The sequence below is a fragment of the Aplysia californica genome, unplaced genomic scaffold (assembly GCF_000002075.1).
Source record: "Aplysia californica isolate F4 #8 unplaced genomic scaffold, AplCal3.0 scaffold00010, whole genome shotgun sequence".
Classification (NCBI taxonomy): Eukaryota; Metazoa; Mollusca; class Gastropoda; order Aplysiida; family Aplysiidae; genus Aplysia; species Aplysia californica.
This window is the reverse complement of record NW_004797280.1, coordinates 1,726,345-1,742,533: the sequence shown is the minus strand read 5'-3', so window position 1 is coordinate 1,742,533 and position 16,189 is coordinate 1,726,345. Positions and strand designations below refer to the sequence as shown.

General features: G+C 36.4%; 1 protein-coding gene across 3 annotated transcripts; it reads right to left on the bottom strand.

Annotated features, from left to right (window-relative positions):
* Positions 1 to 1,696: 1,696 nt before the first annotated feature.
* Positions 1,697 to 16,142, bottom strand: LOC101850380 (exonuclease 3'-5' domain-containing protein 2). Of its 3 annotated transcripts, none has more exons than XM_005089890.3 (12): positions 16,033 to 16,142; positions 13,360 to 13,444; positions 12,612 to 12,769; positions 11,656 to 11,804; positions 10,378 to 10,503; positions 9,479 to 9,590; positions 7,974 to 8,450; positions 7,510 to 7,675; positions 6,722 to 6,887; positions 5,537 to 5,734; positions 3,863 to 3,994; positions 1,697 to 2,919 (listed from the first exon to the last, which is right to left on the bottom strand). In XM_005089890.3, the coding sequence occupies exons 2-12, from the start codon at positions 13,415 to 13,417 to the stop codon at positions 2,727 to 2,729; spliced, it is 1,935 nt and encodes a 644-aa protein (XP_005089947.1). In that variant the 5' UTR covers positions 13,418 to 13,444; positions 16,033 to 16,142; the 3' UTR covers positions 1,697 to 2,726. The 3 variants fall into 3 exon arrangements, with proteins under 3 accessions (XP_005089947.1, XP_005089945.1, XP_005089946.1); XM_005089888.2 differs by having other exon boundaries at positions 16,037 to 16,142; XM_005089889.2 differs by having other exon boundaries at positions 13,360 to 13,441; positions 16,037 to 16,142.
* Positions 16,143 to 16,189: the final 47 nt, after the last annotated feature.

Here is a 16,189-nt window from a genome sequence, read left to right as displayed (position 1 = left end):
GATTTTGAACATACATCATAGGATAACACATACAACAACAGCACAGGCAGACAATCGCTGTAAATAAGCAATCTATTGCATTGATGGCTTGACCCTGGACAATTAAAAACTCTTAAGGTGTTCTAAAACAAGTAATGATATTGTTTAGTGTACAGCAAAATAGGACATCATACCCACTTTATATTTTTCTGGTAATTTTTCTTATACTTATAAAATTGAATCTGACTGATTATTGCATCAAGCCACTGACATTAAACGAAGACTTTGTACTGTAAGTGCCAAAACCATTCTGGAACAGCAGCGGCATCGTTTTTCAGTACTTTCTGATCCCTCAGTACAGCTCTCTTTCCCAACAATATATTCATTGAAGGTCAGCTATCTAAAAGAGAAGCAATGAGTCCACTTTTCAAAAAACCTATTTGTGTTCAGTAGGACACAAAGCTTAATGGGAAAACGAAATATTATCACAGCAATAAATATTTCAAGTCATATCATATTATACACATATGGTAATAAAAGGGGAATATTATTTTTTCCACATTCGAAAAGAGCAAACAAGTTCAACATTCCTGACCCATTGTATTTTCCTACCTATTCACTCACAGCAGATAGCTGTCACACTGGATTACAAATCAATAAAAACAACAGGCAAGAGCAATAAAATGTGGCACAAGTTTCAGCAGCTATGAGTGTGAGGTTAACTGAAGACTGTGAAGGAAAATCACATTAAAACCAGTAACCACCCACTGCAACAATGAGAAATACTATTTGACCAATCTGTCAATAGAGTCCCTCATAGACTCTGTGTTTTGGTTAAATCTGTAACTTACACATTCAGTTGCAGCCTCTACAAACACTGGGGTAATCTTAACAAAAGAGGACATGGGATTTGACAATATACTAACATGAACTTTCACCCTCAGAGAGCACCACACCCCACAACCACCAATAGAATACTGAGCAAGTGGAATGAGGAAGCCCGTCAAGGAACTCACAACAATTGAGTAACACAGACAGTTTCAAATCATTAAGATCATATTCTTTCTTGAATAAAACTAGTCAGGTATGTCAAAATCAAACATGGGCAAGGCAAAGCCACAGATTCCCTGAATAAAGATTTTGGTCACAATTTTTGTCTCCAACAACGAGAGTAGTTATGAATTAGTATTACATACAAGCCATGAACCAAATACACATAAAACTAAAATAACTCTTACTACCCTGGGGGTGAATTTAACACCTAGAGCAGCGCGCCACGAAGACAAGATAATACTTTATTATCCCAGAGGGAAATTTTTCTTGGCTGAACAGGACCGTAAAAACACATGCAGGTATACATAGAAATCAAATTGGTATTTTATTTTCATCAAAATTCAGTATGAAAAGAAAAGTAAAACTGACAATATTGTACATATCACATCAGACGCATCATTCGACTACATGCAGGAATTTATCACAAGACCTTTAGAGTCTATTGATCCGAACCTAGAGTGGCATTGTGGGGTGTTTCAAACGCCAAACACATGACATTGCCATGGTATGCATTTCTACAAGGTCTAGGAAGAATGTCCAATTAGAATTAACTGAAAATGAGGTTATGATGAGAAAGTAGAATTGTACTTCGTTCTTTGAGTTTTCGAATAGTCGAAATTGACCTAGAAATAGTGTATAGTAGGCCCTATGTGTGATTTTTAAAAAATGAATATGATGAAATGGAGGATGCGATGGAGTTGAAACTTTAAAAACACATAAAAATTCAGCCTGTAAAGCGATCTCGACCAAACAAAAAGATGTTAACATTTCATTTTTTGGTCTGTTGTAATATCATATTTTCAAGTCACAAGATGATTTGGTTATTTTTTGATTTGACGAAATAGATGGGTAAAGAATGAAAACCCCACAGTCACAGCTATAACGGGAGAAATAAATAGCTTGCCCATACAGACCGCAGCTGGCTCGTTAGAAGCAGTATCCTTTTCCTTGGTTGTGTTTTTTCCCTGATTATTTTGTAAAGGATTTTTTTTTAATGAATCTTTTAAAAAATTTATGTTTGCTATTTTTAGAGGACTATCTCCCTTTTCCAGGATTTCAGGAAACCCAGGCAATCATTTAAATGGTTTAGTAGCAAACACGGTGCACTTCCATTGCTTAGACTACATTGTCATCTGTATTCATTGAATTCATAGTAAACTATCTTTGAAGAGATAAAGACACAAATAGAAAATTTGCAAACATGAAAAGCAACAATGACCAAAAAAAAAAAAGAAAAACCTAAAAAGATAACAAAACACAGAAAACAATTTTGGGGTCAAAGAGAAGTAGTCCATATAACTTTGGAAGGAAATTGTTATCTGAATTATTTCCCTTATCTATCTGTCACTGGCATTAGTATAAAAATGTAATGAAAAAAACATCTACTTGAACATCAGCAAGATCATACATAAAATGAGCAGCCAAAAAAGTTACTGAACATGGCAGAAAGGGATGCATGATAACGCAATCCACACAAAGTTGGACAACATGAACAGCATCAAGGATAATCCTTGTAAACTTCTTTATAAAACAAAATATTTTTCACAAAATACACCTGGACAGCATTATTTTAACTTTACAGTAACTATTACAATGCGATCATCAAAATCTTTGTCAAGTTATCGACTATCACAGTTTGTACAAATTCTTCTCTCAATGGGTCAAAAGCTGAAGTGGCAGTGTCACTGGATGCATTAAGATAGAGACTGCCGCTGCCCCCATCCATCTGGAACGAAGTCCACGGACCAAAATGCTGGTAGATATTGCGGGTTCATCATGTCAATGAAATGTTGTCTCCATCTGGCTTGAAAGGCCAGCAGTCCTCCATTCCTAGCCATGTGCCTCACTACAAGCTTGCCGTGAGGAATATAGCCTTCAGCTATTTGTCTGGTGAGGACAAAAAACGAACGAGTGATATAAAAATACCGGAATACTGGGCTTGAAATCGAATACAAATTTTGTACCTAGCCTACCTTGTAAAGAATGTGAAATCGACTAAAACAAAACTCTAAAATACACAAAAAAATACCCCGCTGATTCCAATTTTATTTTTGCAGTATAACCCCCAAAATAAAAAAAATTTAATTCTGTTAATTAAAAAAAAAATTGAAGTTCATCACCAGTAAGCACAATAACAGCCCCTTTTTGCTATTAGTCATTAGGACACTAGATCAAACAACAAAGGACAGAAAAAAGAAAGATGCAAGCCACATAGGATTAAACATAAAACATTCAATCTAGATTATGAGAAATGAAAAGCATATAATTTGTTCAAACTATGAAAGGGGAAAAAAACTATCAAAACCAAAATTAAACCTTCAGGAAATTATGGCGCCATGTGCACAACAAAAGACATATTTTTGTAAGCTGCATCACATTTCATTTCTCTGCTATGTGACTACATGCATATGTATTAGTTTCACATTTTATAGGGCTTATCTGTGGAAAAAAACCTCAAACTATTTCTTTACATTACAGACAAACTGTAGCCCAACGACTTCTTCACAATTGGGACATGACCCACATAAAGACAGTGCTGGGACACTTTATATGTTTTTAGATTACTTTTTCAGCAAAGAAGAATGTCAGCTGCTCATTAGCTTAACTTGTTTCCTGTCCCTTTGTTCTTCCTTCCTATCACCTTGGTTTTTCCAAGAACTTCAAAACCATTATATACACATCCATCTCTTCAAGGAAAAAAATGACATAGCAGCAATACTGTAGGATGGTAATGAATAAATAAGTGAAAATTGTTTATGAATTAAGTGAAAACAGCACACATTCTCTTATTGCCAACTAGTTAGCAAAGCAGAGCATGGGTGAGCAATACCTTGCATCTATGTCTGATGCTTGCTTAATGAGTTCCTCCGGCACCGACTCCACTCCATAGAAGTCCTTAAGAACTTTCTCTAGCTCAGTCACTCTTGCCTCAGGAATGGAACTTTTGTTCAACATCAGAGCTCTGAGTAAAGAAGCAACGTACAGGTTGGAAGAGAAATCTTGTTCAAATACGAAACTACCATATATGTGTCATTTAAAAAAAAGAATAAACTGAAGACACTATTATTTCTTTAAAATGTTTTTAACTACCAAAAAAACAAACAAACAACAACACAAATTATCAAAGCTGCATTTCACAATCCCCAAGTAAGCAATGGCAAATATGTTAAGTAAATATACAAGTAGGGCCTACAAGTGCAAAAATTCAACCAAAAGAGTTGTACTGAAAAAAAAACAAAAAAAAACCTAAAAACAAACAACAACAAAAAACCCACCAAAAAAAACCTGCCAACAAGGAAAACACTGAAATTATACAAGAAACGTGTCTTTTTCCAACTATCATCTGTAAACAAAGAATGTTTCACTGATTCTGTTACTTGACTTACACATACCAGTTGCTCCGTATTTCAAATAATGAAGGCATAAATACACAAAAGAACCTTTCAATACTGTCATACAAATTGAATCTGCACTTGTAGTAGCTGCAGGCAATGTTCCATCACTACAGATGATAGTGTTTAGACTGTATTGGTCTATATCTTAGCTCATTAACCCTATCCATACGTCGTGTTTTACTACTATCGTATCCATATGACATGGGGAACTCTGTGCCACCATTTTCAAAGAGGAAGTGATTTTTTTAGAAATACTGAAAGTTTCAAACTAAAATGTGAAGAATACAACCCCACGGGTACAAAACGACCACAGGGCGTACAGATAGAGTGAAACCCATGTAGCCACTCCCTGCGGTCAAAACTTCTATCCAGAATGACAAGCAACCGCTCTCAGCAGTTATAATGATGCACATGGGTAAACAATTATAAGGAGTTTTTCATCTAAACAGCTATAAAGGCCAATAAAACTTTCCACAAAGCTTCTCTGAGAGAAGCTACACTTTTTCATCTTATATTATTAATGTCCATTCTTTTTCTTGAGTCGAAGACCATGTTGCAAAAATGGCCAAGTCATGTTGCTATAAAAATCAATTTCGTCAAACTGGAAATCCGTTCTGGGATCAATGAGTGAATACATTCTTATGTCCTGGGATAATGGCATTTGTTCCACACTCTGGGCATCATGAGTTTCTTAAGGTGCTGCATATCATTATCATTTCACTGCTATGTCTTTCTCTTTCACCCTGAGACTGGCCTTAACTTTGAACATCAGTCATTTGTTCCCATGTCATAACACTGACGTCATGTCCCATTTGAAGGCATATTAGTACCTTACAAAAGGTCAATATTATTTCCTTCCTTCATTTTTTAAGTCACTACAATGAAGGCGAAGGCTGTTTGGGTATTCTCTCACTCTATACGTGGCACGCTTGATCACTTTAGTTTGCATGAGCATTTGATCATTCCAGACATTTGTGTTGGTGATCATGTCTTTTCCATTTCCAGTTCTTCCAAGAATTAAAATTTTAAAAGTTATTAAGCAAAACTGAGTTTCCACTTAATTTTTAACTTAGCCCAGTGGAGGTTTACATCCTCCAAGAAACACCCACCTGCCAGCAGAGCGAATTTTCTGTAAATCATGGTCTAAAACAGTCTTCGCGGTGGCGCCAGCTTCCACTGGGGCCTGGCACTCCTGAGCCAATTGAAGTCGTAGGGCGGAATCGAAATCGCAGCTCCGCCTATGGCAGGGTGTGCACAGCAACAACACATCATGAGAGCTATGGTCCTTCAGAGCATTTGGGAAATACCTGTGCCAAGAAATTCACCCCCATTAGTCCACTGTTAAATATGAAAAAACTAGCTGGGCCTCCTTTCGATGAAAGGAATGATCGTTGCATTTACATCAACTGAAAGTCATTGGCCTACTATATTTACACTCTACTTGATGGAGTGGAGAGGTAAATCTTAAGAGAAAAGTGATACATGTGTTTCAAAGTTGCCCAATATGTATGTATAGATTGATTCTCTAATCCACTTTCGTGGTTGTACACTCCAGAATTTCAAAGGTGTGGACTCATGAGTGCGCACGGGTAGTGAACGGAAAACTCACTTGTTTACAATGGCGTCTTAGAAGACGGACTTTCCCAAGATAAGATCTAAACGAAACTAATGAAAAACTGAAAATTAAACTACATTGACTTCAGGCTCCTCAATAAAACTGTGCACCCTTTAAATGATTCTGAACCACCATTAGTTTTGTCAAATTCAAAAGTTAAGTGGTTCGGAAGTTTTAGGCGGCCAAAGTGACGGACTTTCACAAATATAATATATGTAGAGATAAATGAACAACTTGCGATGAGTCAATCTCCTGGGATACAAATTTCCAGTTGCCATTAAATTTTTTTCATTGTTCTCTCAACATCATACTCACACTCCACAACCATTTATGAGACTTGATAAAGGTAAAAAGGTAAAATGACAGAAACTTTTTCGTTTTACTCATTTGCATATCAATAAATTTGAAACAAATGAATGACAAGACATTATTCTATTAATAACAACTAAAGAAGCAATAATCTTCCTTATGTTAGAACAGAAAGAATTAATAAATGAAGACAGAGAACACCAAGTAACTAAAGGGTCGGCTAGAGCAAGAAAACAGGGAATAAATAAAAAGCTTCTAATATCCCTTGTTTCTGGAACTTCTAAAATTTCCACAAAAAAAGTTGACCAGCCCCAACCTGTACTATGGAATACTATTACTAAATATTACTAAATGTGAAGGGAATACTTACTTTCTATATTCATAGGGAATGATAAACTTGCGGACATAATCCTGGTCATGGCCACACACAACACACAGGTTTTCCTTCACCTGGAGATAGTAGTTTCTCTCAGTGTCTGGACGATTAGCAGGCTCAAAGCGAAGGCGCACGGTCAAGGGATCATCACATATTTTGTCTATAAAAGATAAAGACAACATTTTTGTTAAACATTTACTAAAAAAGAACAATAAATGGAGAGCCTAACAAATCAATAACACTAAAAAGCAAATGAAATATATAGCCATCAGGAGAGGAAAATGTAAAAGACTCAGACAGTCCAGGCAGACCAAATAATCTCAGTCAATCCACAAACAAAATAATATTTGGCATCGTTACAAGATAAATATACTGCTTTTTTTTATACAAAACAGTACGCATTTTTATAAAAGTCAACCTATAAAAGTGGAGCTCAGAAGTAGGCCTATACTATTTACCACTTATTACTTATTCAGAATGTATAAATAGTTGAGGCACTACAAGAAGCACTAATGTCATTTCGACAAGATACACATAAAGAATACATTTTGTTTCCAACTTTAAAAAACTCTCTTTATACATGCCATATCGAGGATTAGCTGCAGCAAAGACACTCTGTTTTTAAAAGCTTTTCTTTATGATACCATAATGAGTTTTTTTCTTTCCTGTCCCAAAACATTCGCACTTGAGATGAAAATTTATTTCAATGTACTGCTTTTTTTTTCTTCACAAACCTGGCCAGACAAAAAAAATCGATTAAAGCTTAAAGCACTTTTCCATACCTCCAAGTTCTTTATCAAGATACCACTGAGCTTTCTTGACATCACAAGTACACAGGGGCGTGTCATCTGGGGCCAGGAGTCTACAGTTGTCCCATAGCGGTCGTCTCCTCATGCTGTAGGCAGGCACAGGCCCAGCTTTTTGATTCCCCTTTGGTTTACTCACCGGCTATTAAGTATAAAATGGATTATATTCAATAATTTGTGAAACAGATAAACAAAGAAAAGATGTTTAATTTGGGGTATTATTTAAAAAAGAACCAAGAACTGGAATTTTAAAAAAAATTAAAAATGAATAACTAAACAACACACATAAAAAACAGACCAAAATAATTTGACTATAGTAACAAACAACTGGGATTTTTCTGAGAACTGAAAATAAAACCTTCAACTATTTTAAAGAATGGAGTTTTTTGAAATGATAGCAAGAAGATGTTTACAAAACAACAAACAAAAACAGCACTGACCAGTCCACCACCCTTTGTGTTAGAAATGAAGGGAACATCCACAAGTCCTTGACACATCGATCTACCAGTTTTCCACAACATATCTAAATGAGCAGCAGACATCTCTCCCTCCATGTCAGCATTCTCAGCTGATGAATTCCTGTTTATAACATAAAGCTTGTCATTCTGCAATGATGTAGCTGTTAAATCATCTGCAATAGAATTCTGAGAATCTTCCACTCCTGTGTGTGGACGAAGTCCACTATCAGTTTCACTTTCATCAGCAGTAATCCTTTTATCCATTCCACTTTCTAGCAAAGAGTCTGATACTTCTTTTGGTATAACGATCGACACAACAGATTCATCCAGCTTATTCTTGGACTCTGTTTTTCCTGACTGTCCTTCAAGAGAAGCAGCTTCTGTCATTTGTAGCTTGGTGTAGACAAGTTGAAGAAAAATATCCACGGCTACTGCAGCATCTGTGGCAGCATAATCTCTCTGAAAATCATTGAAATCACATTGTCAGTCTGCCTAATTTTGGTAGATATATCATAAACTATAAACATTATCTATAAGTTATATTTCATCTCAAGAGTGTTGAATTCAATCTTTATCTCTTAATCTACGTAGGGGGTAAACCCACTATGCCAGGCCCCTTCTTTGATACTAAATCTAAAAATGACAAAAACATCACTAAATGGGTGATTAAATCAAAACAACTGAACCTATTTTGATATTTCTTCATCTAATGAATGAACTCCCGATAAAAGAGACCTGTTTTTGGCAATTGCCAAAAGGTAATTCGATGTCGAAGTCTTTGTAAAGGAATGCTCCTGAGCTGCTTTCAGTGGCTCACTGGCACAGGGGTAAATCTAAATTTCATTTAAGTTTCAGCTAAAAAATGTAGCCTACATTATACTTCAAATTGTATCTAAAAAAAACAACAAGCAATTTGATTTGCAAAATGTAGTATGAACCCTGGACCCTTGGAAAAGAGGAAACAGTGATATAAGACAAAGGAAAAGAATATCATTTTAAGTGATTTAAGTTGGAAAAATAGATAAGACATTTGAAAAATATAACAAAAGGTAGTGCAACAAAAAAGTATATAAAGTAATGTAGCATAAAATTGCCAGACTACATTATTTAGTATGATGTTGAGCTGCACAGCAATGAAACTTATAAGCCAAGGTATAAACCATGTATTTGCAGTCATCAGTAGACCTTCTACTTTCAATGGTTATTACGGAATGATTTCATTTGTCCAATACCTCCTCAATTTACATCCTGCTGCCACTCTCCTTTCAGCTTTCTTGCAGTGAGAAGCTGTTCAATTTTCTCAGTTCTAGTGAATCAACCAAAGAAAATTATCAGCCACTTTCTCATCTTGTCGGATACTTTTGTTATATTTTGGTATAAGACTATTCTTGCCACAACTATTCCATTTTGTAGTTCAATATTCCAAACATACATATAAAAATCTGTATATCTTTCTAAAATGGTCCATTTTTCATACTACTCCTCACCTGTAACTCAGAGTACTCCTCAGCTTCCCAATTCCCACAACGTACATGGGGGTCTTTGCTTATGTCCAGATCTAGAATTCCCTTAGCCAAACCTTTGAGACCTTTAGAAGTGCTGCAACAATGAAAAAAAAAAGCATATTAAAAAGCCACATATATAAGACCAAGGGTAAAGAAGTGGCAAGTCCTGATACCTTCATACATCAACTATGTAAACAGTACAAGTTGGACCACAGGTGAATTGGACTGTACTGCTCTTTCATTTTCATATCTCATACTGTAACCAGGACTGCAGACCCTCTCATTTATGATTATTTTTTCATTGTGTGCAGTTGTTTCAGAAGGGGAGGGGGGGGGGGAGGACTCCAGAGGGTAGGGAAGGAGTGTTGCTTCAATTCAGCCATTTTATATTGGCAACACTGCATTCGTAAAGAACGCCAAACAACATTGCCACTTGTCCCTGGAGCCATCCTTGAATTCCATAAACCGGCTGTTAAAATGTTTATATCAATATCTCTAGAACAGAAATTATCACTTAAACCAAGGTCATAACTATTGTTATCATATAGACACTTTATTCCTCTATGATGTATCTTTAACATTTTTCTCTACTTCACCAGTGTTGTAAATTTCTGAAATTGAAAAGGGTCATAGAAACTCAAGAGTTGAACAGATTTTAGCATGGGAAAGACTGAGAGGGATCAAGTTTTATGAAGATTCTGAAGATTCATTTACATTTGTCCCCAAGTGAAAGATCACAGACACTGGCCAGAAACAAAAGACCTAGAAGTTAGCTACCCTAAGAGTCAACATTGGCAACAGTGGACACCTTCTGAAACATAAAGTTGAACAATTTTCAATGAATAAAGAGCCAAACAGAGTTTATACAAAGGAAAACTTACCAAGTGTACACTCCCCTGACTCGCTTCAACATATGCCTCAGATCCACACAGCCGCAAACTCTCAACCCATAATCTTGAAGGAGCTTCTTCCCATCCTCATTCACAGCCACACCAACTTTAATGATACTGAGAATACAAATTTTTGAAAACCGTACTTAATGTTAATTTTTGTGATTCAATGGACTAATTATGCACCATATATATTATAATTATATCCTTTTTTGGTTATACACTTTCTAAGATACTGAAAACGATAACTTCAAAATATAGATTCCATTTACAGTCATGCATATCACTATCACCACTTATATCCTGACATCAAAAAGCAGAACTTTCAGTATTTTGATAATACAGTTTAGCATAGAAAACTTGAACACACAAAACTTGAATTCACAAATAGCTCGAATAATATGCCATTCCCTGACTGAACCAATATATTTCCTTTGTACTGACAGCACTGTTTTCTCAAACACCTGCTCAGGGATGAGTCAAACGGCTCATCTTGAAAAGCCTCATCAAAATTTTCCTCACAGTTGTCTTGAATTCAAATCGCCCTGCATGCAAGACAGAAAACAAACACACCTTTTATCATCGAGAGTAACAGGTTACACAAGCCCATCAGGATCTCCTACACACAGCATGATACACACACTGCTGGTATCGAGATGCATTGTCACTCATTATCTGTGGGCCTAGTGTAAGTTGTAAGGCACAGGAACTTCCTTGAATCTAGTTAGGTGAGTGTGAAGGTGGGTGTTGAGTGCTCAGTTGTGATTGAAGACAGAGGAGCGCTGCACTGGGCCATAAGTGTGTGAATTATATTTATGTTTGTGTACATGTGCATGTGAGTGTGTGGTTGTTTGAACATGAAGGTATGGATCTGGAAGTGATTACATAAGAAGGTTCGACAGGGTACTGTGATGAGTGTTGGTTACATCATTGTGATCTTTTTCAAAAGAACCATTTTTTCAGTTACAAGGATAAGGCTCATCAGCATCATTCTCTTCCTTTCTCTTGCTTCCACACTGAACAAGGCCCAATACACTATCCATCCGTCTATACATACCAGGTATTATTGTCTGTCACAGTTACTTTCTTTGGTTTTCTTCAATACTTCTCTTATTTTTGGTTATCATGGTTTGACAGAGTTACAGATGTTTCAAACATATTTGTCAACATGAGATATTCCTGATCTTCTATAACGACAGTTATATTGTGCATCTAATAAACACAAAAGCCAGCTGGAGAGAAGCAACTTTTGAAAACACACAAACAAACCTTTTGTCTGAGAGTAAACTGACCAGTGTCTGTGGCATAACAGGATCAAACTTAAATAGACGCACAAGGACACATAGTCCCTGTGTTGTAGCCAGCTGAAGAAGAGCAACTTTCTTTTTCAATACCCATTCACAGTCCAGTCCAAGAACCTGTGTGATAATTGGATGACATAAAGCAAAGAAATTATTAAGAGAAATAACACAAAAGCAAGATTAAGATCTAATCCAATTTGTTCCAATAATACTGTGTTAGAATAAAGACAAAGGCATAAACGTAAAACAAACAAGATGTAACAACGGGTTACATTTATATTTCCTAGCAACATTTTAAATATGAGCGATTTTATTTCATGTAGAAAGAGTAAGTTTCAAAGAGCCAATCATCTAACTTTTCATGCAGGGAAATTTTATTGTGATAACATAATCTCAAGTCAGATAGGTTTTCATAAATTGTAAAATCAAGGAATTTGGTGGAAAAAAAACAGCAAAGACAACTGGAAAGAGAAAAAGTTATATAATTTGTGAAAGCCTTCGGAAGAATAAGAACTGGTATTTCATGAAAACTTTAAATCATTTGAATTAAAAAGTATAATTGTTTATGAAATGGTTTTAGGAGCATCGGACAGTCATGTAGGTAGAAATATAACTTTCCGTGCACTGCTGCTAAATAACTTTGTCACCATCTTATGATCAAGAACAAAAAAAAACAAGCCCATAAATTAATAGCATCTCTACAAACAAAGAAATAAAGAATTAAAAATACAGATTCATTAAAAAGAAAAGAAAATAAGTTAATAGAAATTAACATTGAAATATCCTATCTCAAATGAAAACTCCAAAATTCAGCTTAGAATAAAAAACAACTTTTATTTTTATGCTATACCCATAAATGTTTCTTTCCTCATAAAAAGATTACGAACTTCAGTTTATGATTAACCAACCAGTCAGATAACCAACCTTCTGTCTGGATAACTGCTCTACAAGTTGAGGATACAGAGCATCCCACTGTTGTGGTGTGTCTATGACATGAACAGCCTTGCTTTTGATGTAGGTCTTGCTCTTTTCCTGTTTTCTCCTGAATGACTTCCATAATGACCACACGGCCAACATAGAAGCTAAAGAAAAGGAACAAGAAAACATCGCTATAATTATAAACCTTGGTGACAGTGAAAACAATCTCATTATTAATTCAAAGTAGTCATTCACGCATGCAAACAAAATTGGCTTTTTTAATGCCTTTCATTAATATATAATAGTATTAACCTGTTGTGTTATGATTGAATGAGTCAGTTTGGAGAATCTTTAAACAGAGTCGATAATATGGTCAGCACCCGTTAATAACTACTGTGTCATCAGAAGACTGACCAACTTCATCCACTGAAAAAGACAAAAATCAATATACATGTTGTATATATAATTCATCATACAACACAGAGAATAGGGAAAAGATGGAAAGAGAAAGACCAACCATGGAGACCCATCATCCAACCAGTGGTTTTTCTTCCCAGTAGTTTTAAAATTCTTATCAATATATACACTTTTGCAAGTAAGACCATAAACCGTAACTGACGAACACTCAGATTCAACAAGATTTTAGGTCAGTCCCTGCGACCTCATTAAATCCGAGTTCCACAGTACCAAAATTAACTTTTAAATATCACTACCGGAGAAAATAAGAAAACAGGGTACTTGCATAACACCTTACCTCCAGCACCTATCATTGCGAGTACAGACACGTAAAATTTCTCATTCTTGGACGGCATTTTCCTTCTCCACAGCTGCCAGTCCTTCTGGAAGAAAAGGCACCAAAAGTTTTTCCAAATACCATGTTAAAAGAATGATAAATAATTAAATTAACAAATTCAGAAATTGCTATATTTGTAAAATCATATTCAATGTCAGGTTGTTTTTTTCAGGCATTTGGTTCTTTAAACAGCAGTTTTTGATAACTCAACCGAGAGTCCTGCTGAGACAAATAATATTTGGTTTTCTTTAATCTCATTGTTCTGAATATGAATAATTGACTGTAGTGAAATTAGAACGGTCCAGTAAGATTTTATATCCTTTTCCCACTCTTCATTAGTTGTTATAATGACAAACTATGTTTACTATAAATGGATATTTTGTACACTTTTTTTTTCACCGAAGTATCAATTACTGAAAATGAATACATTTAACGGAAAGGAAATAAAAATGACAAAAATTTATAGAATAAGTTTAGATTCAGTAACACACACACACACACACACACAAACACACACACACATACACACAAAGACAAAGGCCACTATGACTATGATGCGAGTCTGTATCCTAGATTATAAAATGTACTTTTAAAAAAGGGCCAAAACAAATAGAATGTAGTTCTGAAAAAAATGCATACCTTAAGTATTATATATGCAGTTTCAAGTTAGCAGACATTGGCCCGTATTTATGTGTATTAGTGCAGTAGTCTCCGCCTAAGATCCCACCGCTTATGATCCTGGTTCGTTTAAGATCCCGCTGTTTTAAGAACATAATTTTCACAATCCAAAAGTCACCCCTAACATCCTGCTCTGATTCATTCTGAAGGTCTACATTCGACTAAGATCCCTCATTTCATATCATAATTTGCAGAACGAAAACCTGAGCGAGCACAGCAAATCAACCAAGAGTACAAAGTTGAGATCAATTAACTGCCTGCAGCGTCAAAGATCAGCCACTCCTGTGAATGTGATCACATACACATGCGTTGAAAAACTTGACGAAGCGTTGCAATGTTTGCCCAAGACGGGATCACACCGAGGTGTGAACTGACCGACACGTTTGTTTTCCCTAAACATCGCACTCACATCTGAGCTCTCCCCTAAACTTACATCACTTCGCTCCAGACGGGATCTCTTCCCTAACCATTGCAGCAGTTGTCTCTACTTCCGAATTTGCGAGACAGACTGAATTTTAATTAGTGTGGTCACAACATAGTGGTGCGTAACGATAAAGGCAGGGGAACTTGGTCAGAGAAGGAAAGCTTTTAATTCTCGACAGGTAAAGAGGAGGGGCAACTGGATATAAGCAAGTGGACTCACGATAGGATAATAAGTGAAAATGGCACGCCTCATGCCACTATGCACTGTGAGATAGGTCATCAAGGTTAACCACTCTTTGCTCGCCATTTATGTCATATACCCACCCAGGGGGCACGTCAGTTCATTTTAAAGAGTGAAGGGACACCATTTTACCGATTGTGAGCCTTAAGAGGGGTCACCATAGATTCTTCCCAGGGTACGTCGGTTAAGATCCCGGTTCCCCTAAGATCCCGCATTTCCTTGCTTCCGAGCACCGGGATCTAAGGCGGAGACTACTGTACTAAAATATCTAGTATCATAGTCATATGATAAGAGTTATTTTGTGAAAATCAGAAAAGGAAGTAGCTATTCTCATCTCACTCCGGGTGAGAATGAAAATACGATTGACCCCTAACCCCAGGTGAGACTTACCAGCTTTGGCTATTCTCACCTGGTTTTGAAACAAGACCTGTTTTTTCTAAAATCTGAATACTATCTATCGGTGTGGAAGATCAAATTGATAAAAACAAAGAAAAAAATGATGTTACAGCACAAAAGTTTATTACACTAATTTGGCAGTCTACAAAGATGCTACGGGTAGATCTAAATTTAGATCTAGGCCTATTTCACTTTTCAAATTGAGCGGAACTACTCTGGTCACCATTTTTTTTTGCCCGGAAGTTCTCGCTAGATCTAGATCTAAGCTACTCCTTCTCTTGCTCTCTCTCTCTCTCAATGCCCGCAGTCAAAATGGCACGCTTTCAACACAAGAGAGCGCTGGAACAGTGTAGATCTAGTCTAGATCTAGATATCTAGAAATCTGTGGTTTACAAACAATGGGTATCACGGAAAATACACACCAGGTGAGAATAGCCAAAAGGATCGCCCTCTCATCCCGGGTGAGAAGCCTACAACCGCTTTTCTCACCAGAAGTGGCCATCAGAAAAGTAATAATAACGTTTAAGTTAAACATGCCCACCATTTCAGATTGGAAATATATACTAACACTAACTTAGTCAGTAACAGAAACAGAACACATGAAAAATCACTCAAACAAGTTCAACAGCCAGACATTGACACGGCAAGGCCGCAAACTGAATCTAAATTTGGCATCTGACAAATCAGAGTTTGAGGCACAGATCTATGAATGATGGATTTGAGTTTGAGTGAGTGACTTCTTGTATTTGGCGTGATGGTGCAATAATGCGAGAACCAGCCAGCAGGGTAAGACTAAGAAATAAGAGCCTTCAGGCTAAACTTTAATGAGGAAAGTTGAACCAAAATGAACAGAAGACTGATATTAATGCACTGAAAATTGAAACCCGTAGATCTACCTACAAGACACCGATGTCTGTCAACAATGAATATGATAGTAGTATAGGGGGGGACACCTCACAAGGCACTCGCACTCGGCAGTCGGCAGCTAGGCAGCTAGGCCTATAATTCTGTGAGAGTTATTTCCCATGTCTCAGAATTTTGAACTGTCACAAC

Bases quoted from the DNA above. Each gene is read 5' to 3' on its own strand.
- LOC101850380 (XM_005089890.3), bottom strand. From the start codon at position 13,417: ATGCCGTCCAAGAATGAGAAATTTTACGTGTCTGTACTCGCAATGATA. The intron at 7,676-7,973 runs GTCAGTGCTGTT...TATACTTAATAG, and splicing joins ACACAAAGGGTGGTGGACTG to CCGGTGAGTAAACCAAAGGG. The intron at 3,995-5,536 runs GTGGGTGTTTCT...TTCTTTACTCAG, and splicing joins AAAATTCGCTCTGCTGGCAG to AGCTCTGATGTTGAACAAAA.